This window comes from Hirundo rustica, chromosome Z (assembly GCF_015227805.2).
Source record: "Hirundo rustica isolate bHirRus1 chromosome Z, bHirRus1.pri.v3, whole genome shotgun sequence".
Classification (NCBI taxonomy): domain Eukaryota; kingdom Metazoa; phylum Chordata; class Aves; order Passeriformes; family Hirundinidae; genus Hirundo; species Hirundo rustica.
Window position 1 is genome coordinate 63,943,912 of NC_053488.1, and position 27,444 is coordinate 63,971,355.

Genomic DNA, 27,444 nt, shown 5'->3' on the forward strand with positions numbered 1-27,444 from the left:
AGAAAAGAAAAGAAAAGAAAAGAAAAAAGAGAGTAAAATTGCTAAATGTGGCACAGTAACTTCTAGCCCAGGAATCTGGCAAAGGGTGCCTAAAAGCTATTGCAGCTGATTTCAGGATTCAGAAAAATATTTGCATGCTGGATTGTGGCATCTACTGTAGAACTGACAGACTGATAGAGCAGAAATCTTGCGACATTCATCTACTTTCCCAAATCTCATTTGTTCAAATAAGCGCTTTTGGGAAAGAATCTTACTTTGAAGCTTTGTAGCACTTTTCTTTTTTTCTCTTAATGAGTAAGCTTACTGTTTATATGTGAAAATGCTTTTGTGAGAGAAGCAGGAGATGCTGCCAGTAATGTTTCCTGGTAAGACCTCTGATGATTTTTTTTTTTTAATGGATTATGGATTGTCGTGCGATAGATAGCTCTCTTATAGAAAACAAACTGTCTGACTACTCCATTTGACTTCGTATTCATTTGCTTTTCTTTACAGAGACCATATTTATACTGTTGATATGGACACATCACATACAGAAGAAATTTATTTTAGCAAAGTAAGTAGCTTTCATCATCACCCAAAAACCAAGGACACTAGAATAAGCTTCAAAGAAATAGGATGATGTTGTTGTTTTAAAGAACTTGCCAGAAGTGCTGTAAAAGTGTAATAAGCACAAGTAAGATGGCATTGCTAATCATATTTGGGGAGAGCTAGGATAGCAATCATGTCTTCTGTGGATTTCTGATAAGTGGTTTAGCTGGGCTGATAAACAATCTGTACTGAAATGCAGTGAGGTCCCTGACGGAATATCTGTCAAACATCTATTCATTTATATGCAGCAGTCTTCTATAACAGCCATACTATCCCAATTAAGTCTACTGAAACTTTCATCCTAAGAAGCAAGTTACATTTTTTCACATACACAATTTTTTTTTTTTTTTTACTTGTGCAAGAACTGACTAAATAAATCTTACTAAAACATCACTTTATATATGTACTCACATTATCTCTGTGGGAAATTGCTTTCAAATGATGAAAAACTTTATCTGCATTACTATGTTGTATATTAACATGAATATACTGAAAATAGTCTCCCTTTGTTTCCTCTGCCTTGCATTCATATTGTGCAACATATGTTAAACATAGCTTTGGTCCAACAGAAGAGCATACAAATTTGGGCATTGGATGAATTCCACTGGAGGAGGGGACAGTGCTTCATTATAACTATGAATGACCCTGAAGATGAACTTTTTTAGTAATTAAAGAGTGAGGGCACAAGCTTATAATGGAAATGAATATTCATGGCTACTCCTTCAGCTTGGACTTGTCCATGAATTCACAGTGCCTCAGTTTACTGATCAGGAGCACTGTCAGAACTATCATGGCAATGGTTTCTAAGGTGATGCCTCTTAGGCCATGTGATTTTAAACAATGTTTAAAAGTTTTATTACAATTAATAAGCCTTCCACATTTCACCATTTTTGAAACTCAGCTCAAAAAAAAAAAAAAAAAAAACAACCTCTCTGGGATTTACCTGTAAGTCTTCTGGAGGAAGAGAGTTAGCAGATAAAGTCATCAGTGTCTTGACAGGTGAAAAATTCTTGGAGTTTGTTAGCTGACTTGAAGTGGTAAGATTACTAGAATTTTATTTCTTTCCAGATCTAAAATGTTGTCTTTCAGAATGCATATTTCCTTTAGAATCCAGTGAAGGTTCATAGTCCATAAATGAAAATTCTGATCTGTAGAGCAATACCAATTAAAAGAAGAGAACATCTAGTACTTTCAAGAAAAATACACATTTTTCAGTTGACCTATTGTTGAATTCTGTTAGTTTAGTTTTAAAGAAAGACGTATGGGTTTCCAGTCTCTTGAACTGGAGGCAAAACAAAGTTAAATGAATGCTCCACATCACTAAACCTTCATTGTTGTGGTGAATTATGGAGAAAGTGTGCAGAAAACTTTCAATAAATATATGTTCAAAAGCTAGTCTCCCCTAAGGGACTTCTACTTCTGAAATCAAAAATAAAAAACCTCTGAGTTCTAATTGATTTCTTTCTTTATTCTTGCAGAAATTGACATGGAAATCTCGACAAGCTGATGTAGACACATGCAGAATGAAGGGAAAACATAAGGTAGGCAATTTTTATTTCTTTTGCAACTGCCACTTTAGTTGCATCACTATTAGCTCAGGCTGCTGTCTGTGCTGTGGAATGGATCATGCCATTCACTTCTTACTAGTAATTGCTTTTTCCATCAACTTACTGAAGGCTTTAATTTGCAAAAATTGTTCACTTTGAATGTGATAAAATATTACAACAGAAGCCACAGCAATATCCCGGAATACTTAAGGCATTGAGCAGGTTACAATTAGTGTACCGATTTTGCTTACCATTGCTTCCAAATCCAAGTGCTGCTGTCCATCCCCCTGTGGGAATGTACTGAAAAATTCAGGAAAAGCATCAGAAAACATGAATGTGGGTCTGTAGAAGGACAGTTTCTCACACTAGTTTCAGCCTCCTGTAACCTATGACTGGCACAAGTAGTATCATAATTAGATGCAGACTCTTTGATTCTTTACACCTACTTCCCCTTCTAGTTACAGAAGCTTTATGCCAGTACATTGTAGTGGTGATGTCACTGTCTGACGGTGGTGCCGGTGACAAGATCAGAATTTTTGCTCTTCAGGAAAACAGTTCTCAAACAAAATTCACCTTTGTCGACAACAGCAAACTAGGAGCTATAATATGAATGCTGTATCTTCTGTTCTTTGTAATTTTTAAACCACTAGAACACAAATTAATTACAATTTGCTCACTGTCAGTTAAACATAGTCAAAATAAGGCTAGTATCACAGTGGGTACCAGCTAATTTAATTTTAAACCTGACAATGAAATATCACTTCTTAAAATTTAATACAGATACTCAAAATATAGTAGTTGAAATAGTTTTTATTATTTTTCTTCAGGATGAATGTCATAACTTTATTAAGGTTCTCCTAAAAAGAAATGAGGATACACTGTTTATCTGTGGAACAAATGCATTCAACCCTTCTTGCAGGAACTACAAGGTATGTAATCTGTTTGTGGAATTTCACTTATGCCTCATCTTTTGGTTGGATTTATTGTGACTATGTTGGCAGCAGCATGAGGTTGTCATTCAGCTTGCACCTTTCAACTCTGAAACATTTGTCCTGACTTGTTTTGCTGCTATTGAGTTCAATGTTGATTGGGTTTCTGAGAAAATCTCAGACTGAATACCTAGTTCTTTTCAACTCCTGCACATCAAGGGTATTGCCACTTTGCATTGCCCTCCATAGGTGTAGAGTCCTTCAGATCCCTGCTTGGGGATGTTGTCACACCTCAGAAAGTTCCTCAGTTTGTCACTGACACTCACGTCAAGTCACAGACTAATATTGGGAGTTACTTCCGTGTAGCATGTTTGAAAATTTCTCTTGTACTGTTCTCAGTCACAAACCAGTTCTCAAGATGCTTGAGGGCATAGCAAGCAAAACCTGAGTTTCTTGTGAGCCCCCCAGATAGGGATCCTGTGGAGATCCTACGGCATTTTGTGCTGTGGAAGTGAGGGAACAGCAAATCTCCACAAGGAACAGTACAGCACGGCAGTGATGTATTTCTCACTTGCTGGGGACCTGCAAAGGCAAAACGTTACCTGGAGCAGTGTAGAAACTCTGGTCCATGTGTGCTTGACAATAATGCCCTGAAGACAATTTATTCCCTTGCCATAGTGTATCCCAGTAGCCTCCATTCCAATAGGAGCCATTTATTGAAATATTTCCTATTTTCTTAGGCTTTCACTGTTATATTCTGATACAACTCCCAACAGTGGATGTCTCTGGAGTAGCTTTGAAATTAATTTATTCAGGCATTTTGCCATTCAGACTCTGCTTTTCTAGGCACTGTTACGTCCCACAGGTGATTTCTCATCTTTTTTTTCTGGAGAAATAAAATTCAGTTTTACTAATGCTGCTCCTGACAAAATCACAACTGTCATTCAGGTTTTGGGTTCAGAGTTACTGTAAAAAAGCAGAATAAAGATGTTAACATCCAGGAAAACTACTTCCCTAGTGGTATTCATTGCGACTGCTACTCTTCCTTGATTTTTGTGCAATGATGCTTTACCTCATTTAGCCACTCACTATAATGGCTGCAGTTTAGAAAACACAGGAGAGAAGTGCAGGATAGTATTTTTTCCAGTCTGTGGAGGAAGAACCAAATTGAGTAAGAATACAAGCTTGTGTTGTTGTAACTGTAAGGTACAGTTACCTGCTCTGTTAACAACTATTTCTTTTATTCTTTCTCTCCTTGCCTGCTCCTAGTATGCAACGAAGCTTCTTGATCTCAGGGCTGTATTTAATCTTCTAGTACAGTTTGTAATTTTTTATCTCTGAATGCCATTAATGAGGCTAACAAATCTCAGCCAGTCTCCTTGTGTGGAAGTTGTCTTTTGGATACAGTTACAGATTTCTTAGGTGTCCTGATGTGAGGCGTATAAATGGCCTCCTCACCCTTACTCCAGAGTTTTCACCCCCCCTGATACAGGGCTGGATAGTGATCCCACTGTTAGTCTTCAGAAGCCCTCTGCAACACCTGCCCTGGCTTTTCCTCCATGTATTCCTTCATTACACAGAGAGAGAACTAAACATATGCCAAACAGAAAGCAGGGCTGTCCCTCAAGCATGATTGTGAGGATGAGTCCAGGGTGTGCAGCTTGGTGCAGGAAAAGTAACTCAGGACTCTAACTCATTACCTCTCACGATCACATGAAATGCTTTCCAGCCTTTGAGTAAACACAACTAACTCCCCTCAGAGTAGATTTTTACAGGAAGGATACATGACAGAAAACAGATGATCCCAAATCATCCACTGAAGGTCTTGAAAGCTGCAACATACAAATAAAAAGTTGGTTTAAGTTGATGATGCTGTGTGGGTTATTTCTCATGCTCTGTGAATCTTTACTGTATGTGATCTATACAGTAAGAGCTGGACAGGTTGCCTAAATATGCTACAAAGGTTCTTATTCCCAAAACACAGTAATGTAAGCATCTTAAAGAGGTAAGAGTTGTACAATTCTCCCTTAGCTCACCAAGCCTTCTTGAATTTCATGTGAAGTCAGTCTGTATATTTGTGTCATTATCAGTGTCCAGGGTGAATTTATTTCCCATGAGTTGCATATAAGCCTCAGAATTTACAATTCCTGCACAGATTAATTCTTGCCTGATGGTAAGAGGATTCTCTGTGACACAGACTCAACTGGTACAGTAAAACGTGAAGAGCATCTTTTTGAATATGCAAATCAAGGGAGAGAGCACCACTGTTGAGACTAGAGCAGAAGGATCTCTGGACTTGGAGAAGAAAAATGCACACAGATAATTGTCCTAGTGTTGTTTCTTCTGAATGCTGTGGTTTCCAGTCTTTTCTGTGTATAAGAGCGCTTTTGTTGGATCACTGTTGAGGATAAATTTTGGAGACTTGCCAGAACCACAGACCACATAGCCTGCTTCATTTCAAAACAAAACTTGTGTGCAGATGAAATATAGACTGAAGACTTTTGTAAAATGTGTCAGACTTTTTGTAAAATGTGTAACTAAATGATTAGCCCCAAAAGAATGCCTCATTTAGTGGACACACATTTTTCAGACTTATTTTATTTAATACCATGATTTTTGTCAAGTTTCTAATCCATAGTCAGGAGCAGAGTTACAGAAAGTGCCTTCTTCTCTGCCCAAAAATGAAGAAACACTGTCATAAGCCTCATCTTGGGTAAGAAGTTTTGTTTCTTTGTTTATCTGAGGAGCTTCCTTTGATTTTTCAGATGGATACCTTGGACTATCTGGAAGAGGAATTCAGTGGAATGGCCAGGTGCCCCTATGATGCAAAACATGCCAACGTTGCATTGTTTGCAGGTAAAATGATGGAGATAAACTTTTTACTTTCCACCCTGCAGCCCAGGCTTGGGATAACACTGTGCCTCTTGCTTGAGCCCAGAATGCCTAAATCTAAAAGGTGTCAAAGGGAGGGGACAATGAATAAAAAGAGGAGGCATAAGGAAATCCCTAGCAAAAAAATCCTATGCTTCTCTGGAATTAATTTCACTGTCATCAACATTGCATGAAGCCTCAGTTTCCTGGCCCAGTATTTCAGTATTTCCTGTATTCTTGATAATATGGCCAGTGTGAGGCACCGTTTCTGGCTGCATCCAGCTTCCGTGAACGTCAAAGGAAGTCAAAGCTTGTGTAAGCTTTAATGTGGATTAAGCAGGATATGCTCTTTAACAAGTCTAAGCCTAAGCTAACATTCATAATAAAAGGAAGTTAGGGAAAATGCTGTGGCATGCCCTTTTCTAGGTCTAGAAGGAAAGGGAAGGTGATTTTTTTTTTTTTTTTTTTTTAGCTGGGAACATCTTACCAGCTGCTGGAGACAAAAGAAGCGTATGGGTTAGCGGTGATTTATGCTGCATGCAGCAGAATAGTGTTAACTTTGATTTTTACAACAGTAGTTAGAAAAAGTGAGATCTTATAAATGGGGTTAATTTTGCCTGATGATTATGCAATATTTTTGTATATCTATTCAGGAATTCCTGATTAAATTATTTCTTTATTGAACTTCTCTTAGCATGAACCTTGATGATCTTTTCTTGGATCTGGCTGTTGGATAGGTGTTGAAAATAACAAAGACATCTTCCATAATAATGTGACTCCTGTTCAGCAGGTGTGATGCTATAAAACAGAGCCTGGGTGCTCACATGGAAATAACTAAGCTATTCCTCTGAAGATTTAAGAATGCCCAATCATTTCAGCCATTCCCAAATGGCTCTATAGCCAAAGGGCTCTATTAAGCACTACTATGTTTGAGGAATCATCACCTGCCTCACAAAGGAGAGATTTGATAACCTGTTTCAGGTTTTGTTTGCTTGTTTGTTTGCTGGGTTGTTTTTTGTTGGGGTTTTTTTTGGTTTTTTTTTGTTTGTGTTTTGGAGTTTTTGTTGTTGTTTGTTTTGTTTTGTTTTGTTTTTTACTCTTTACAGTACAAATACATGGGACCTTTTGTTTCAAGAAAATAATGATGATGATAGTGGTAGTATGTGATTCCTTAATTACAGTCACAGGCAGGAATATACAGTAGAAATTCTCTAATTGTACCAAGCAATTCATAAAGCATGGAAAGAGAGAAACTCCTTCAGAGAAATATTTTTCCCATGTATTTCAGACTCCCTATCCTTAGTGCAGTCTGAATGACCTTTCAGAAGGGTCTTTCTCAGTTTATAGGCCAAGAAAGGGTTTATGACCAGCCTATTGTAAACATGCACTTTGAATGCAGATGAAGTTCAGAAAGATGACTCTAAATTTGTCACTGAAGAAATCCTTGCATTATTTGAAAATAAGGAGAATATTTATAGAAATGATCATAATCCTTCATGGTGAATCAGAATAAATCTGATACAGTTCAAATAAATATTTGTAGAATATGTCCCATAATTATGCTAGCTTCAGAAAATCACTGTTATATATGTCTTGCATATTGAGACCCATGCTAATTTTTCAGAGTGCAATGAAAAGCAGTTTCGGAACAGTTTAGGGAACTAATCCAGGTTATCCGAGTTTGTTGGATGCACTTACATGGATATGGCTCTTCTTGCAGCCATCTGTATCTATTACAGCTGATATGTGCAACTTGTAGCTGGTCACAGGAACTTGGCAGGAAAGAAAATAAGTGTGTGGTTGTATTAACATGAGTTCAGACATCCATATCTAAACAACTGAGATTTTATTCTATTTTAAATTTGATGGGTGGACTGACATGTTGTAATTATTTTTTCTACTTTGCTAAGAGAAAATGATCATTCTTAAGTAGCCAAATAAGGACAAGAATTACATGAGCTGGGAAAAGGCATACAAGGAAGGACTTCCTTGTCTTGAGGTGGAACTTTATGAGTTTTAATTTATGGCCATTGCTCCTTGTCTCATCACAGGGACACCACTGAAAACAGTCTAGCACCATCCTCTTGGCAACCCCTTTGAGATAATTTTATGCATTAATGAGATTCCCTATCAGTCTTAAATTCAATGCTGTCTGAAAATATAAGGAGGAGAGCTTGACCAATAGAAGCCTCTGCTTTGTCCTGGGAAAGTCCTCAGTGCTGGTGCCTTCAAGGCACCAACATAATCTCTGTTAAAGGAGATGCAGGTTTTTATGCAGACACACTAGAGACACAATTTTGTGGGTTCGTGCTGCACCACTTGTGCTTCTAGCAGATATCATGTTCCAGGATCTATCTCACACATGAAAAGAGTCCTGTACAGTCACCATGATCTGGGAACAGAACAGACAACAAATAAAATTTTAAAATGATGCTGAAGCCTGTGCTTTTGTGTCCATATAGTCTTGTATGTTTTGGTTGTCCTTGAGGTGCCATTTTGTAGGCCCTTTCTTATCACTTGTCCTCCATTCTTTAAGAGACAGGAATGCATAATTCATATGGGAAATGCCTAAAATGCATGCTAGAAAAAAAATATTGATGGGCAATATTTCTCCATCTCTTTTCATTCCTGTTTCAGCAAGGCTCCCAGCATGCTATTTAATTTTTTGTTAGTGATCTTTGGCAGAGCAGAAGTGCTCTCAAGGGGAGAAATTTTCATAAGTGTCAATTAGCTGACAGTCTTCAAGCCCTGTCTGGTTTGCATTCCGAGTTAAAACTAACAATTCTGTTATATTTGTTTTGCTGACATACCTAGGCAGAATTTCTGAGCATTGAACTAGTGACTTGCGACTGGATAGGGTAGTTCACTATGACATGCCTAAACTGAAGAAGAATTATTCCATAAGGTTATTTTCTTCCACAGCATCCCTCTGAAATTACCATTTTGCAGAGTGGTGATTTGCAGTTCAGTACTCAGTTCCATTTACCTAGCTGTATCTTTTTCCTTCCTTCAGTGTTCCTAAGGAGACTAATGGTTTTGTTTCTCCTTCTCATCTGACTGATGAGAGAAGAAGCAGTTGTATTATTTCTAATGCTCCTCCTCCTTTGTTTCCCCTTTCCTTCCTCCCCAGAGGGAAAGCTGTATTCTGCCACAGTGACCGACTTCCTTGCAATAGATGCAGTCATATACCGGAGCCTTGGAGACAGCCCAACCCTGCGGACAGTTAAACATGACTCCAAGTGGTTGAAAGGTAGATAAACAAACAAGACAATAAAAACAGTATCACTGTTGACAGTCTTTGATTTCTGGCAGACCTCTTTGTCATTTCGTTTCACAAATGCTTTCTGGCAGAAAGAAGGAAGTAGATTACATCTCTTGCTTACTCTGATCTGTTTATCTCTTTCTCTCTTCTCCTGACCCCAAGTTACTGGATTTGACAGAAGCTGTGAGCTGGGTAGATCAGAATATGTATTCCAGTGAGCTTTCCAAGCTGAAATCCACCAGTTTACATCTGTTGGATGGAAAAGTTGGAGCTTGCCTAGGGCTCTGTGTGCTTGGGCTGTGTTTGAAAATATTCCTGCCACAGCGCTGTTAGGTAACAATCAAGGCTTTATGAAGTATAGAAGGTTTGTCCTGTAATGTTAAGATTCATTAATGAAATTAAAATTATGGGAATATTGCACAAAGCCTTTCTGTTACAGTTCTTAAGGATTGTACTGCTGCCATTGAATTAGGCAATTTTTTTGCACTAAATGCCCTTATTGTTAGGGATGGTGGTGTTTAGCTTCATGTAGGTGTTAAGAATTGTTAGCATTTGGGGTGATTTTAACAGAGAGCAAAGCCATAGTTTCAAGTCTTTTTCTGCATGTAGAAATGTTTTGCCAGGTGTCAACTTTAGCTGTCCCACTTTGCTTGCTGCTACAGACACGTGTGGGCAGAAGCAGTTATGTGGTTTGTTATTCCCTCAGCTCACAGCCTGCATGCCATAAAGAGCACTGCTTGGACCCCTCAGGCATACAGTTATAAATGCCTGTTTACCTTTCCTCTTACTCCATGCAGGGCAGACGTACTAGTGGCAGAGACTTAACTACTCTGCGGTGATGTCGCACAGACTTGTTCCCAGCTCTCCTGTCTCCAGACAGTGATTCTTCTGCAGCAGTGATTTGTTTGTTCTGAAAACTGATCATGTTTGTCAAACACAGATATTTCACCTCTGGATATTAAGTGCAAATGTATTTGGTTTCTCTTTGCATTCTGTATCCCGCACATGGTGCCTAAATCAGGTGTCTTGGGTTGCTTTTTTTTTTTTTTCTAGAACCATACTTTGTTAAGGCAGTTGATTATGGCAATTATATATACTTCTTCTTCCGGGAAATAGCAGTGGAGTACAACAGCATGGGAAAGGTAAGGGCAAAAACATTGCTTTGAATGATTTTCTCAGATTCAGGAGGAGGGAAATGTATGCTATTCTTGGACCAATGTTGTTACGAGTGACCTTGAAATGAGAACCATAAATCATGATGACAAGGTCAGCATTTTGAGAAGATTCCTATTGCTCAAACCAAAAGGTTGGCTGGAGTGAAACATTGCACTGTCTTGAAAGGAAAATGTGTGTTTTCTTACAGTGATGGTATATGCCAGAGCCTCTTTTCTGAAATTATAAGAAGCACAAGGCAAATGAAGTTAGTTCAACATAGTAGATAACTGTTAAAAATGTATTCCAAGGAACGAAGAATTTTTTCTGTAAGAAATATGAATTAGAGTGCTGAGTAAACAGGGGTAGGAATTTTGTGCCCCACCATTCTGCAAAGAATAATTAAGCACTTTCTGCATTTTTGCTAATTTCACAATAGCTTTCAGACTAAGCAGTCAGAAAAGCTGGCCAAGGTCACAAAGGTGGAGAGCAGGAATAAAAGCCCAGCAAAATTTGCATAGTTTTTAAGAGCTGAAAACACTAGAATCAGAGCAGCAGTGTGGGTTGCAGGGATTGTGAATATGAAATGTGCTTTTGTTTGGGGAAATAGAAAGCTAAGCAGTCTGTATGGAAATGAGTTTTATATGGGTTGAGAACAGATCTCCTGAAGGATTTATGGCTGTATAGTAAATGCCACAGTCTTATCTTTCATAGCACACTGTTCCAAAGCCTAATTTTTCTCTGTTTCTTATTTGTCACAGATTATAGAAAAGTGGTATGAAATTAAGCCCCTTGCTGTGTTATTCCAAATGTTATAAAAGCAGTATTCCAGCAAAGTCCTTAGGTCAAGCAAACATTTAATTTTCTCCATTATTTTTGCTCTATTCCTTCCAGGTAGTTTTCCCAAGGGTGGCCCAGGTTTGCAAAAATGACATGGGAGGATCTCAGAGAGTGTTGGAAAAACAGTGGACTTCCTTTCTCAAGGCTCGGTTGAACTGCTCAGTTCCTGGCGACTCACACTTCTACTTTAACATACTGCAGTCAGTTACAGATGTTATCCATTTCAATGGCCGGGATGTTGTTTTAGCAACATTCTCCACTCCATATAATAGGTAATAGTCACAATAACTTCTTACCTTCTATTTCCTTTACGTTTTGCTTTTCACTGCAGTTCCTTTTTACTTTATGCAAGCACAAGAAGTGATTGCTAATACGACGTAATTATTATGTACCCTGTGCTTACCGATAGTTTGTGCTTAATTTTAATGTAACCTGGTATTGCTTACTTCATACCTGAACACTTAGGGTGGCTTTCAGTCATTTATCGCCTGGACACATTCCTTGGGCATATTTTTCTTTACAAGGGAATAGTTCACACCAGCCATCAAAACATGTAACTTGCAGATTATTATCCCAAAGAGAAAGTACAGTATTTTTTCCTCACAAAGAAAGGATTATGTCTGTCCTGTTTATAGCTAAACCTCCAAGAACCATGTTATCTCCTTCTCTTTGTTTTATGTCCCTGGTGTCTCTTGGATTGATCCTTGACCCTTCATTGACCATGCTGCCCCCCTGACTCTCCTGGGAGAACCAAGGTGTGCTGGCTGGAAAGAAGGGTCCCCAGAAAGCCTATTTCATTCTTTGCATGGTTATCCAAAAGCATCAGTTCATCTGTATAGATTTTATTACTATTACACATTATAGTGTGTTTCTCTGGAAGTTATTAGAAGAGTAACTGTATCTAATCACTGCTTTTGACATCAAAACAATAGGAACTGCAATGGAATAATTATGCCACCAATAGGGAATACAAGCTTAAATTAAGATGATCTCTTTTCATGCAATCTGGCTTAATAAAAACAGGTGAACAAATAGAGATTCAACATCAGAAAATAGATTGTATCTTGCAATTATCTCAAAACTGAGATTGTCTTCCCATTCTGATAGTATTTCCTGTGGTGTGTCATGAATAATTATTTTCCTTAAGTCTTGCATTTTAAAATCTAAGTCCTTGATGTAAAAAGCAAAATACTATTATACAGGCCGCAGGTTTTGCCAAACATAGAGGGTGACAGGAAGGCATATATTCTTGGAGACAGCTTATTAGCAGATCTAGCAGCCAGGAAGGTGACCATCTCCTGGGGGTCATCAGGCACAGCATGGCCAGCTGGGCAAGGGAGGGGATTGTCCCCTCTGCTCTGAGCTGGGGCAACCTCACCTCGAGTGCTGGGGACAGTTCTGGGTGCCACAATATAAGAAGGATCTAAAGTTATTAGAGACCATCCAAAGGAGAGCTACAAAGATGATGAAGGAGTTGAGGGGAAGCTGCATGAGGAGTAAACGAGGCCACTTGGCTTGTTTAGCCTGGAAAAGAGGAGACTGAGGGAAGACCTCATAGCAGTTCAGAGCTTCCTCATGAGGTGAAAAGGAGGGGCAAGCACCAATCTCTGCTCTCTAGTGACCTGTAAGAGGACTTGAGGAAGATGAGTCATAGAGCTTTAAGTTGGACATTAATAAAAATAGGTTCTTCACCCAGAGCATGGTTGGGCGCTGGAACAGGCTCCCCAGGGAAGTGGTCACAGGTTACAAAGCCCGACTCACATCAAGGACCTTCTGGACAATGCTCTCAGGCACATGGTGTGATTCTTGGGGTGTTCTGTGCTTGAGGAGCTGGACTTCAATGATCCTTGTGAGTCACTTCTAGTTCAGGATATTCTGTGATTCTGTAGTTCTGTGAAACCTACTTCTGACATAAACTTATCTCTCATTCCTCCTCCACTAAAGAAAAGTTGTGACAAATGCCTTTGGTCTCTAGAACAAAGTTTCTTACTAGACTGAAGTGCAAGAGATTCCTCAGTCTAATCAGAGGTCACTCGAGTAGAAGCTAGTGATGAGTTGTAGTCCAGTAGTTCAGAGGTGGCTTGGAAGCCCTTAGCTGTGACCCACAGTCTTCCATCTTTACCACTGCATCATACTACAGACCTGCAATCTGCCGCCCTCCAGAGTAAAGGATGTTGCAGCTCTTTCAGCTCAGTAATGCCTCCATCCATGTGCAGTTGTGTGTAGAGCATGGGTCTCAGCACTTCTAGCTGTGCGTAACACACCTCAAGATTTTATGGTTGTTATTTTTTCTTTAGGACTTATTTCAGCAATGTGCAAAATATTCTAGCTGGAGTGGGTCTTGAGCTGTCTTTTAGGATGAGGTCCTCTGTGTGGCCAAATACTCCCTTGACCATCTCTTACATCAACACATATATGGCTGCCTCCATTTAAAACTCCTGCTGTGTAGTATCACATTAACAGAGAGCTTTGGAGTTTCCTTCCATATAAAAAGACTAAGTAAGACTACTGTTGTTTTTCTTCAATAAAAAGCATTTTGAAAGTTTTTACTATTCAAACGGCTATTTTTCTATCAATTTATATATCTTTAGTTTAGCATAATCCTCTGCAACAGTATTATAGTTCCTACATTTTTTCTTTGATGTATAGTAACCTACTAGCTATGAGCAGGTTTGAAAGCCTCAGCCGGCTGGGTTTTTGCTATTTACCCAAAAAAAATAAAGTGGTGGAAGTCAGACACAAATACTGTAGTTCATGTACAAAAAAAAAGAAAGGGGAATAAATTAATATTTCATGCTCCCAAGTGATTGATCATGGTAAACCCGTAAGCCTTTCAGAAAGTATGGAAGTAAGAATATAACCATGTTTGGACAATGCTGTGGTGCAGTTGCAGGCAGGTGTTCAAAAAGTTGAAATTTGCAATGCTATGATCTTAAAATAATATCAAATTTGCTTCTACAAGCTCTTTACATTTCACTGAGTAGAGCAAACTCCTGAACACAGTTAACTCCTTTCTGTCGGGAGCACTTTGTGGATATCAGGCTGTGGGAGCATGAATGAATTACATGTAAAAGCCAAGTAAATGGCATATTGCAGCACCCTTCCAGTTTGATTAGAATCAACTTCTGAACTGTCTGCAATGTGTTCTTTGAGGTACAGCAGGGATTACAAGAGTTGGTACTGAGAGATGTCATGACTTAGAAGACGTTAAATTTCCAAGTAATGGGTTCTGGACAAGACTGGCCATTACTCCTCTTGCATTGCCAGTGATAGCCAGAATTTCACCGATTCTTTCCCTTCTTCAAGATTGTTGCAATTACTTCTTTCTGTAGAGGCTTTGAAATTAATTCTCTTGGCAGGAGCTGATTGGTATTCAGGCTTTTCCACGGGGCTGGCTTTTCCTGTCAATACCGGATTCAGAGTACAGGACTGAGTAACCTGGGACAAGAAGACTTTTACAGAGCATATTTTTCGCTCAAGGTTTTATGCATAACTGCAGGATGAATAACAATTTCTGGGAAATGTCACTTTGCAGCATCCCTGGCTCTGCAGTCTGTGCCTATGACATGCTTGACATTGCCAATGTGTTTACTGGGAGATTCAAAGAACAAAAGTCTCCAGACTCCACATGGACACCAGTTCCTGATGAACGAGTGCCCAAGCCCAGGTATGTTTCATGAATAGTGACATTTTTCTGCTCCTTCATGCAGGCTACAGAGGCTTTTTGATAATTTGAACAGCCTTATAAGGTGCAGATACATTTATACATGTTGCAGCAGTAAAGTTGAGTTGAATTTGGATTTAAACTATCCAATTGAGATTTTTCCACTTAAATGAGATTTGTGTAACATATATCAGGGCAGTATCAGATCCACTTGGTCAGAATAATCACTTAAGAGTGGTGTGAGTTACACAGTTTTTGCAAGTTCAGTAATGGATATATCTCATTACAAAGCCTCCACCAGTTCTGCAGTTTGCTGTTCTATTATTAACATGCAGTTTAAGTGCCACAGTGGATTATTTATGGAAAGTAAAAAAGAGCATTCTAACAAACTGGAGAGTCAGTTTACCTCATTCCTCCTATGAGTTGTTTTCCTGGCTTTCACTTGTTTGCATGCATCTCCTCTACAAAGTTCCTCGTATTTCTTCAAGTACTATTTCATACAAGTTGCTGTTGACAGACACTTGTTAAATCATTTACACCAATGGCATTTTTCTCTGAGATATTGAGATGCATATAGATAAATTAATTTTTCTCACTTAGGCTTTACCACTTTATTGCATGTTTTACATTGCTTGTGATATATTAAATAATTTTGAAAGAAAAAAGCATCTGAAGTACTCTGCGCAGTGTTGAATACCTCATTATAAGAAGGACACAAAAGCTGTTTGGAGCCTCCAAAGGAGGGCTACAAAGATGGTAAAGGGCTTAGAGGAAAAACCATGTGAGGAACAGCTGGGGCCACTTGGCCTGGCTGAAGAAGAGTTGTTTGAGGGGACACCTCATCACAATCTATAATTTCCTCATGAGAGGAAGAGGAAGGGCAGGTACTGATTTCTTCTCTGTGGTGACCAGTGACAGGATCCAAGGAAACGGCCTGAAGTTGTGTTAGGGGAGGTTTAGGTTGGACATTAGGAAACAGTTCTTCACCCAGGGAAGTGGTTGGGCACTGGAACAGGCTCCCCAAGGAAGTGGTCACAGCACCAGCCTGACAGCTTTTGGACAGCACTCTCATGGCACATAGTGTGACTGTTGGGGTGTCCTGCGTGGGGCCAGGAGCTGGACTTCAGTGATCTTTGTGCATCGGTTCCAGCCCAGGATATTCTATGAGTCTGTGAAGCTCCATGGTGGACACTGAGCTTCTGCCTAATCCAAATCTGGCCCATCATGTTTTGGATTTGCCAAGTGTAGTATTACTGTGCTGTCTTTATTCTGAAGTTGTCACTCAAGAGAAGATCCTGGAGGTGACTGGAACATCTGGTAAATTCTGTGTCTGTTTTCAGCCTGAGCCTTAGTAATGAAGCTTCTAGCAGTGTTGCAGGACTTTCTTCTCTATTTTGCGGTGTTTGAAACAACTTGCTGACACAACGGTCTGCCTTGGGAGCGCAAGGCTTCATGACAGCTCCAAAATTATTTGTTTGGATGTTACTGAGATATATTGGCAGGGAAGGGTAAAAGAAGGAGAGACCTCTTTCAGTGGGAAAGAAGAAGGGAAAGTTGCATTATGAGTTTGGAATGAGCCAATAGCAGGCTGCCGGTTATGATGAAGATGTGACAATATTGCTCTGAGTCTGAAGGAGATAATGTAAAGTGAATTGTGAACAGTGTTTCACATAACATTTGGCAATCAATCTGCTTAATAGAAATAATCCTTACTTCTAGATCATATGGAAGTACATGACAGGCACCTTTGAAATAAGGTAATCTATATCTGGTTATCTCAGTATGATGCAGAAACCTCACTGCCCCTATTGATCCTAACATTTCTCAGAAACCTACCAAAGCCCTTCAAGGGGTGTCACTTCCTTCTTTGGCCAGACAGCAGGGTTTGCTCGGATTTATGCTTGACTAAACCAGTTTTGAGATTAAAAGAGGATTAATCCAATCATGCTATTAGGATTTAGGAGTAAATAGGCCTCCAGATTAGATACACAGAAACCATAGACACCATGGTGCCAGAAGGTGCAGGCTGCTCCCTCGAGTTCTCTGGGAATATTGCCTCATGGGTCAATGCCCTTGCAAGGACCCAGGAAACAAGTCATGCCCTTTACTTCTCCTTCTTTCCCTCTGTTGCTTGTTCTCCATGCAATTACAAGACAACTAAAGTATTTTGTATATGAGGAAGCAAGAGCACACAGTTTGCATGTAGTGTTCCTTGCTCAGCTCTTGTGTGACCAGTCTTGTTGACACAGCTAGTTCCTTTGAGTCCCTTGCTACCTTCCCACACAAGATTTCTTTATCTAATGTCTGAATATTTATCTAAATCTGAATGACACAGATGATAGGACCAGTCATGTACTTTGTTCAAGTTGACATTACTCATGATGTCAATGCTTTTACCCACATCAGATGTAGCAGACTAGATAAAAATTGGAAGATGCAATGTGTTTATGTGTGAATGGTTCATCTTTCATCTTCCCATCTCACACTGGCTCAAAGGTTTGAAGAATCATAGTGCTGTAGAAAATGAGGTCGAATGGGCCTTTCATTGAAGAAAATGACTTGCACAATATTAACAAGCTAAACATTTTGCTGCCTCTTTGAGAGATGGTCTGTCCAGGCAAGAAGATTGCACTACATCCTAAGAGCACATAGATTTTATAAACAGCATGAGCAAACTTGCATTTAAGTTGCCAAAGAATGATAGATAACTTTTCAGCGAAAATTCTCAATGAGCTACCATTCTTGAACAATCTCATCCAAATTGAACAAAGGGTAAAACCAATGTTTACATGGATGTTGTTTGGTTTGTCTTCTCCAATAGCCTATTTTCTATCAGACGTGACTAAAAGTGGCAATTTTCATACCTGCTAAAAAAAATTAACTTCCTTCTGTATTATAGGGACTGTTTTTTTCCAGGCAAGAACAGTCAACTAGACAAGTTACAGATCAGAAAACACCTGTGCCATTTGGAAGCATCAAGCCAAATGCACACATAACTGTGATTACATTTCATATGAGTGGATAAATTCTGTGTGTAGCACCCCTGACAAAAAATGACTTTGAGCTCGTAAGTGACACATTAAGGCCTTTTGAATGGAGGACAGAGCAGTATTTTAGGCTTCCCTTGAGGGGCTGAACAAGTCCACCACACTTCTTGATTCTCCTCCAAGTTAAACTCCTGTAAAGCACATCAGATTTCAGTGAGAGCTTCATCACATAAGAAAGCTTGCCCTCGGTGTCAAATAAGTTTTCTGTCTTTACTCCCTTGTTCTATATAGGCCTGGTTGCTGTGCTGGCTCTACATCATTAGAAAAATATGTAACATCTAATGAGTTCCCAGATGATACTCTGAACTTCATCAAAACACATCCACTGATGGACGAGGCTGTACCTTCCATTGTCAACCGACCCTGGTTCCTGAGAACAATGGTCAGGTACGTACACCAAGTGAACTCCTGTCCACAGTGTAGCTGTCAAGTCCTGCTAATAGCCTTGCTTCTAATACCCCCCAACTCTATCGATGTCCTTGGCGCTCTGGGCATGAACCCAGCTAGGAATGGGGCAGAGCTGAGCAGGTGCTGCGGAACTCCATGAGCAGCTTTCAAGACAGGAAAGACCTCAGTCTTTTCCAACCATGTTGTGCTTAAACTGGCTGTTGTAGGAAATGCTGTGTGGGGAAGGTTTACTCACCTTTTGGCTTATGGGTCAATGTTTGAGACAGCTCTGTAAAAACTTCAGGCAAGGATCAGCAGACAATTCGGGAATATGTACACAGGATACAAAAATGTCTGACAGGATATGTCCACAGGACATGTAGGTGTCTGTCAGGTTATGTACTGGTAAGCTTTAATGTTTGCAGAAGTGTATTAGGCAGAATTAATCGCATAATCTGCATCCTTTCTATGGCAACAAGAAAAAAATAATAACAGATTTGAACAAAGACTCATAAATCAGCAAGTGTTAAATACACCATCCCCTTCCTATCAAAATACATTCTGACTCTCTGCTGTGTCATTATACTACTTATATACTTATATACTACCCTCCAGCAGTGAACAGAATAATGTGACTAACTTTTGCCATATTTTCATCTCTTCCTCTGAACAAAGGTAGAGTATTGTGTTGGACACTTTGCTCTGGAAGGGTCTGACTTAGTTATAATAATGTATCTTCTGTTAGGTTTTTCTGTTAGGTTCTGTACTTCCAACCAAAGATGAGAGTAGCAAGCTCCACAGTGTGCTTCCCTTTGATAGGCAATACCATCTGACTGGTACCAAACCACCAGAATACTTGTTTTCAATAAACTGTGTCATCCCAAGATTTGATATCATGTCAGTGCTGAACTTGCTTGGTGGTGATTTTGTCATTATTTTTAGTGAGGTAGAATGGTGTTTAGTGTCTCACTATTGCACTGATGGAACTTTTCCTGACAAAAAACATTAAACCAAGTTCAGCTGGTTTTAATGTGACAGAGCTTGATATTTTAAAAACAGTTCACTGTGCTGATTCTCTATCCCTGTCTGCAGGTATCACCAGGCTTTTGGAAGATAATTCCTAAATGCCCTCAGATTCTTAGCACCCTTTCAGCTTTCTGAACTTCTAGACACTTATGAACTTCTGGACTTCTGCTGCCTATTGGATATGTGGGCATGCAAACACAACAAAATTCCCCAGTATCTAGGGAGCCAAATTGGTACAGTCTGTGTTGATTTATAGTCAGGTGGGAAAAGTTCTTAAATGTGTTTATGGTTGGTAGAAGTCTACCATACACTTTTCAGACATTATAAAAGTGATTAAATAAATGACAATTCTGTGATTATCTCTGTGATTTATCCGTGAAAATGCTCTGTTATTTTAGATATCGCCTGACCAAAATTGCTGTTGACTCTGCTGCTGGGCCGTATCAGAACTACACTGTGGTTTTCTTGGGGTCAGAGAAGGGAATCATCCTGAAGTTCTTGGCACGCACAGGAAACACTGGTTTCCTAAATGACAGCCTTTTCCTGGAGGAGATCAGTGTTTACAATCCTGAAAAGTGTGTATCTGATTCTTTGTACTCATGTGTGGATGACTTTGTACTTCTGATTTCCCAGAGAATAATTTGTCCCATAGAAACAGAAGTGGTTAGAGAAGCCAAGTTTTTTGAGTAATTTTAAATTGTTTAGGGAGGGGATGTCTGCTTATCAGTCTCTACATTGCAATAAGATTTTTTTTATTCAGTATGTGTAGAAAATAGCCCATCCTATGCAGCAGCTGATGGATAATTAAAAGTGAAATTCTGGAAAGGAAGATTAATTTTCTAATCCTATAAAAAAAACTGATTCCTCTCCAAATAACTCAACAAGCAGCAAGCTGCTCTCCAAGGGAAATTTTCCACATTTCAGTCTTCCTCAAATATGCCTAAGGGGGCTTTGAAGTGAGCCATAATCTTGCAGAAAATTCAGCTACTTTGAGTGCTGGAGAAGAATAAACATTAAAATGAAGGGCCGTCAGAAGCTTGTCTGGTGTGCTGTTGCTCTCCAATTCTTAACTAACCTATGCATTTTTAATACTTGGTTATATGTCTGTCAGTATTTTTAGTGGCTATTTTGTGTTCCTTTTCCTTGAGTTATTCAATTCTACCTTTTTAAGGATTTTTGCTGGAAGTTTTTGTGATTTATTTTTTTTTTTTTCAGCCTGGGGGATAATTAAGATTTCCCCCTGGCTTCCCAGGAGAGCCCACTTGTAACCACGACTCACTTTTATCCAAATCAGGTGTAGCTACGATGGCATGGAGGACAAGCGGATCATGGGAATACAGCTTGACAAACCCAGCAGTGCCCTGTATGTTGCCTTCTCCACCTGTGTCATCAAGGTTCCCCTGGGACGTTGCGAGCGTCACAGCAAATGCAAAAAGTATGTGTTTTGTGGTGGCTGCCAGAGGCCCGTGCAGTGGGGAAGCTGGAGCACTCATGAATGCCACCTTGTGCTCTTCTCTCCCAAGGGCCTGCATAGCATCCAGAGACCCATACTGCGGATGGGTGAAGGAGAGTGGGATGTGCACGCAGCTGGTCCTTGGCTCCAAGTGAGTAAGGGCCCTGGCTGGACGGGCCGTGAAGCTCTGGCAGTGGTGCCAGGCAGTCTTGGGCAAAGCTATTTGAAACATGAGGCTTTTAGAGAGGGAAAAATGTGGGAAGTGTTTGTTTCTGCCTTATTTGCATTCACCTCTGAAATGTCTCACAAATTTTTTTGATGTGAACAGTCAGCTGATTGGTAACTGCTGAAAGAGGAGGAAGAAGAAAATGAAAGAGCTGTATTAAGGTCCACGTATTATTGAAAGGAGTGAATTGGATGGATATGTCTGGACCAGCCTACACTGGAGCCATCACAGCTGATTAAAGAGGCAATAGAATCCAAATTAAATTACTAAAGTAATTTGTCCACTGAAAACAAAACCAGTCCTTCTAATTTACTGTGCATTACTAAGAGGAATAACAGAGCACAGTAAGGGCTTAAAACAGATTTAGAGAAGTGCTGGATTTCCCCTTGCTTAACAGTAGAATTTAATTATTTTATGATAATGAAACTCTGTGAAGATTACAGGGAGCAAACTCACTTCAGAGATCGCATTTCTTGGCCACCTCTGACACACCTCATGACTGCCCACTCTGAGCTGTACAGCCGTACTCCCTCATGGCAGCAGAGGACGTGTAGCATAGACATCACAGAGCCTTGACAGCCCTACATTTGATGCCGCTTAACCCTGCTTCTCTACAGGTCCTCAGTATATAATGGACAAGTTACCATCCCTGTGTTTCTGTCTTGTTCTTAATTTGCTGATTTTCACCATCTGCTGGGGATGCTATAGCTATGTCTGTGTATGCTTGCCTACAAAAGTGAGGGCCGTTTCTGACTTGGCCTTTGGTAGGATAAAATGCACCTGTGTCTGTATCGGATTTTTCACCACTCCAAAAGTGCTTGAGACTTCTTCAACTTCCATGGCAAGTTGTAGGGGACTTCCGTACCTCACTTTTAAAAGCAGCTCCCACTTTCATCAAGCGATCCATTGGGACAGAGGCTGTGCAGTGAAGTCCAAAAAGTGAGCAAGGCAGCTCATGTTCTATCCAGTGCTTAGCAGGGGGGTCCAGATCAGGTGTGAAGATATCTGGTGAAGTTCTAAGCTAGCCAAAAGTAGCCAGAGATGTTAGGCACCCTCCTGGAGTAAGTGACAGTGGAGCAGGTGTTTTAAGAACACAGAGCTAGAATGAGTTGTTTGCAAGGGTAATTATGCCTCAGTGAAAGGATCCTAATATACATAAGAGCTTGTATTTGGAAGTTTTCCAAGGTTCTTGTCATTCACCTTTGACCACATAGGAAGTTGGAAGAACAGTAGTTATCCAAAATCACAGAGAGAGGTTGGGAGCATAACCTGAGCATGTCAGCTAGAAAAGCATGTGAGTGTTTGTCAGTAGAGCCCCCTGAGTTAAAGGGAATACCTTTTTGTGACATGGACCTTTTGTGGAATGAACCTTATGCCTTGCAGCCTCATCCAGTGCTGTACCTAAGTGATTGCTGAAAAGCAGGTTTCTTCCTCAAACACAGTACCTGCCCAATAGGTTGCCTTCCTTCTCACACCAAAGGTGCCAGTGCACCCAGTCTACTCTGTGCACAGGTTAAGGTAGGGTTACAGTTGCTTCTGATAACATCATATATTTAAGAGTTTAAAAAATGCAGGTCTTCTCTTCCCTTGGTAGCAAGACATGCAGTTGATTTTTAAAAATTAATAATAAAAAGACAAAGTATCATTAGAAGCCAAGAAATCATTAAGCAATGGTGAATAGCTCAAATGTGCATGTTGAGGTTTTTCAGCCTTTGTGTGGAAATAGCCCATTTCACTGCGGGGGTTTATTTCAATTGAACATGTGAAAATTTCTTTCTGGTTATGCCTATGACTGTTCTTATTCATACTGTTTCTTTCTATTATTTAGACTGGCGTTTGAACAGGACATAGAACGTGGCAATACAGATGGTCTGGGTGACTGCCAAAGTAAGCAAAACTTTTACCTCTATTTACCATGTATCACAGTATCCTTCTGAATGTCTCAAATCACCATTACCTGTCTGGCATTCTTTTGCAGCAACATAAGCCACAACAGGGACAGCATTGTTGCTTATAAAGCAGGTTCAGAAGAAGAACTGTTGTTTAAATGTGTTTGAGGAAAATAGCCCAGTTCATGTGATTTATACGAACACTGGACTTCAGAGTGGTTGCATAATGAGGAAAGCTCAGCTCTAGAGGATATTGATTACAGCAATGGCATAATGAATTGGGGTCATTGTCTTTATTAGCCCTGGTGGTTGGGTTGTTTATGTAAATGTACAGAAGTGGCTTGGTTTCTTGGTGTAGCCTGTGACTTGGACTACATTCCCATGCAGCATAGTGAGACAGTGAAATATGTCCTCAGTTTTGGATCCAGATCAAGAAATGACAACAGCTTAGTTTGGGAATCTTAGGGAATTTTACATGCAGTCTGGACAATCTCATGGTATCTAGGTCAGATACCATCGGCACTGTCTAAGAAATTTTAATGGTAAACCTTAAGTACTGACAGCATTAGCTGGAAGCTTAAACACGGCCTTTAAACATTTACAGTTTTGTACTGAAATGTCCAAAAGCTTGCACTGCATGCAAAGAAACCTTGCATGTTGATTTTCTGAGCCTTTAGGAGTACCAACATCTGTGTTCAGGACAGCTCTTGTTCCAAATGTTCTCACTGAAGCTGGTTTGATTCTGAGCTCCCAATATTATTTGTAAATCTCATGAAATCAAGACTTGCATTCTTTTCAGTGTAATTCGCACTGATGCAATAAAACTGATGAAGCTGAGGAATCAATGTACAGGGAGAGAATCATTACTTCTGCAATACAGAAAAAAACAGAGAGCTAGGCAATGGCATGGGGCATAATGTGGGCCAGCTGCTCTGGAGAAAGCCAGAGCCTTCTCATGCCTTGCGCATCCTTATTCAAGAGACATTAATTGCTCTGATCACTGTGCTTGAAGGAGTACAAGGATTTCAGCCTCTGTCCTAAGATACGGTAATACAGACTGTTGAAGATTTTTGAAGGAGGTGTATACATAGGCCTCCCCTCTGTTCCCCTGTAAAATGGGTTAGCACCAAAACCAGGCCAGTCCACAGTTGGTGTATCCTTGCCCTTTTCAGCCAGTTCTGATCTCCTTGGGCAAATAGGTTTTGCAGGAGTGGACTCTACCTGATATCAGTTAGATATAAAAGGAGGGTAGGAAATTATTCAGGGACAGCACACTGTGGTCATGGAGAGAGATCTGCTTCTGTGCAGAGGGCAACAAATCCCATACCCTGCTTAAATTCCTCTTTAGCCCTGAATCATGCATTGAACTTTGACACTGCAGAGAGGTAGATTTAATTTCCTACTAATGCAGCTGATTTTATTACTTCATGTGATCTTGGGTCACCTGAGTTTTGTCCTCATTGGCTCACATTGCTGGCTGCAACCTCTGCAATGCCTTGCTTTAGACTAGGATTTGCAAAGAAACCAGGGAGGACCCTGGCCCTCCCGCTTCAGTACCTCCTGTACAGAGCAGGTCATGAGCACTTTCAGAGCCAGACATTGTTTTTGGGTGTGTCCAAATATTAGTTTTTCCTGGGTCCTTAGTGTGTAAATCACATGCTTATAAATATCATCTGAAACATTAACAGTTATTAGCAGCAAACTACTTTGAATAAAAAAACAAGATAGAAATAATGATTTTTTCCCCTGTTATTTGTCTTTCAGATTCCTTCGTAGCCCTGAATGGTAAGGAAGTTCTTAGTTTCAATATTTACTGACAGCAAAACCATTTTGGAGGAATCACTTTTTACTAAACTTTTTAATATTTTCATGGTTTTGTTATATTAAATGTTTCTTCCCAATTTATTTTGTTCATAGACATTTCAACTGCTTCACCTGATCATGAAATGTCTTTCTACACAGTGTATGGTCAGTTTATGAGTGTTTTTTTTTTAAATTCTCCCCCAGTCCTTGCATTAGCTAGTAGTTCCTGTAATCAAATAGTTGTTACCCTATTTAACTTGTTTTGTCTTGGTTTCAAGGGCCCGATTCACTAATCACAACTAGGGTTAAGTTACACTTCTTGATTTTCAATCCCTCTTTTCTTGTCTTCCCTCAAAAGTGTCTCCATTGAATTGAAGTCAGATATGGCCTATTTTAATGCATGCAGACATGATTAAGAGCATGCTTCATCTGAACACTCACAGAAATACTTGGGTACAGTGATGCATCTTACCTGTTCACCAGGACAAATAAGGGAGTAGCTCATATCCCACTCATGAGCTATCCAGGCTGGTGCCATTACTGCTACAGCAGTCAGTCAGAGATACCTTAGGGAAAGCAGAACTCTCCCTGGGTTACAGAAGGATATCTCTTAAGGAAAATTAGCCTTTTACTCATGTGGTTTGACATGGAATCATGCCTCAGTTCCTGAAGGTTCTTGTCACTTCTAGGGTGAGTCATTTATGTTGTCCATTCAAATTTACATAGCTAATTAAATGACCTGAACTGAAGAGGATAATTTCTGCAAGCCTAGAGCAGCAAGTCCCCATGAGGCAGCTGCTAATCTGTGCTCACAGTGCTTTCTACCACTTTGTTCTGCGTATTTGAAAGTTGATTATGCTGGTTCTTGGAGTGAAGAATGTCTTCATGAGGAGTCATTGCAGAATACATAATCACTTTAAATTCAAACCTAGACATATATTGCAATAGCTTTTCTTATAGGCGTCCTGAACAAAGACAAGTACTCACAAGCTAAGAGGATGCATGGTATTGCTGCCAGCGAAGTCAATGGCAAAACTCCATGTGGGGTGGGAGCTTCCTTATGAAGTTGCTTTCAGGCTGTACAAGACCAGCAGTTCATTAGGGCTAGATCAAATTCACCACACATTTGGCTGAATACAGCAAGAGGTAGGTTAATGTGAAGTTGTGAGGAACTTTTAATTGATCCTTTCATCTCATGCCTGCAGAGTATGTAGGTATAAAACTGAACCAATGACGGCTCAGTACAGCAGAATATAAATAACTGGAGGCACAGTAATGCTGCTCAACATTTGTAAAAATAAAATCAAATTCCCCCTACTGTTTATTACCAAGAAATGAAAAATGTCCAGGTGAAATTTATTTCAAAGTATGGTAATTAAAACCAGTGAAGTGAATACACAAAATCAAAGGCAAGTTGAGACTTTCTAATATTGAAAGACTCACAGTTGTATCTGCATGCACAGTTTATACTTTCTTTCATTGTGAAATTGCTGTATTCCAATGCACAGAGCAATAATTAAAGAAGAGTAATAATAAAATTCATACTGCTGAATGTAAAGATAAAGAGAGTGGCTTTGGGCATAGTGATGATATGCCAAAAATGTTCTAGACTTCATGCTTCTAAGTGAATTCCATAGTCTGCAGTCTTATATTGTGGAATTGTGGTTCTGGATCCTGCCAGCTAGAGTATTAGTAGGTACTTTAATAAAAACTGATATTTTAATCTGATCAAGAAAGCAGAAAAGTGTTACAAGTGACCAGAAGAAGGAAAAACGCTGAAGTCCAGGAGAGTACAGTTAACAAAAGACAATACATTTTACTGTCCGGGCATGTCAGGGCCAAAGACAGACTCCATAAATGAACTCAGCTTTCAAAGCAGGACCTTACAGACAGGTGCAACAGAAAAAGGCTGACCTAGAATTAACATGGGTTCCCATTTATATCCTGTGTTTTACAGCTTATTTAATTGACCCATCTCAGGTACATCCTGATAACATGGTCTGTGTGCAAGTCAGCTCCTCCATTTATTGGTTTAGTTAAAATATCTATTCTGACATATTTGAGGTAAGCATGTTCATATTTGCCGACTGTAGTGACTGGTCTGAGTAATTTTGTATCTTAAAAAAAAAAAAAAAATATATCTATTTTGATGTCACTGGGTACAGTTTAATGCAAAGATAAATGGTATGTCATAATAGATTAAGCCTCAGAACAATGGAAGCAGAACATGAACCAAGTGAATGCTCAGTGGGCTAAATATACCCAAAGTCATCTGAAGCTCCAAAAGAAGTCATAAGGCCCGAATTCTCTTCATTTATGCCACTATAAATCATCTTCCTTCAACAGACTTACTGTCAATCTCTACCAGTGTGAATGAAAGGAGAACCAAGCCCTTAATCTTAGTATTCTTAGCACCATGCTCCTCCTGAGTTTGGCACATGGGCTCTCTTCCTAAGGCAGTCTCACATGATCTGCTGCAAACAAGTACAGTGCAAAGTCCAAGCAGGTGACTCAAGTGATATCCAAGGAGAGCACAGTAGACTGAAGGTCTGGATGCAGAAAAGTCAGAGAGAAATTATGCAGGAGCCACATATTTAAACAAGGAGGTTAAGTGAAATCACTCTGCAAAAGTCTAAGCAGCTTCAATTACCTTTGGAAACATCATTTCTTAGTGAATTGGGCCCTTATATTACCCCCAAGTCATAGGCCTTTCTCTCTCTATAGTATTGATTTAACTTTCCCTCTAATTGTCTAATTAGG

The 27,444-nt window shown here is 39.7% G+C and overlaps 1 protein-coding gene across 1 annotated transcript in view; it reads left to right on the top strand.

The window, feature by feature from the left end:
- Window positions 1-460: 460 nt before the first annotated feature.
- The window catches only part of SEMA6A (semaphorin 6A), a gene marked incomplete at its 5' end in the record, with an annotated part of 57,911 nt that continues 30,927 nt past the window's right edge, over window positions 461-27,444 (top strand). The window contains 15 exons of the mRNA XM_058424191.1: window positions 461-553; window positions 2,067-2,129; window positions 2,963-3,064; window positions 5,830-5,920; window positions 9,066-9,185; window positions 10,251-10,339; window positions 11,244-11,461; window positions 14,725-14,856; window positions 18,132-18,287; window positions 19,712-19,888; window positions 20,608-20,748; window positions 20,837-20,917; window positions 22,821-22,879; window positions 24,646-24,666; window positions 24,799-24,849. Coding sequence (XP_058280174.1) covers window positions 461-553; window positions 2,067-2,129; window positions 2,963-3,064; window positions 5,830-5,920; window positions 9,066-9,185; window positions 10,251-10,339; window positions 11,244-11,461; window positions 14,725-14,856; window positions 18,132-18,287; window positions 19,712-19,888; window positions 20,608-20,748; window positions 20,837-20,917; window positions 22,821-22,879; window positions 24,646-24,666; window positions 24,799-24,849 — 1,594 coding nt within the window. The remainder of the gene's footprint in view (window positions 554-2,066; window positions 2,130-2,962; window positions 3,065-5,829; window positions 5,921-9,065; window positions 9,186-10,250; window positions 10,340-11,243; window positions 11,462-14,724; window positions 14,857-18,131; window positions 18,288-19,711; window positions 19,889-20,607; window positions 20,749-20,836; window positions 20,918-22,820; window positions 22,880-24,645; window positions 24,667-24,798; window positions 24,850-27,444) is intronic.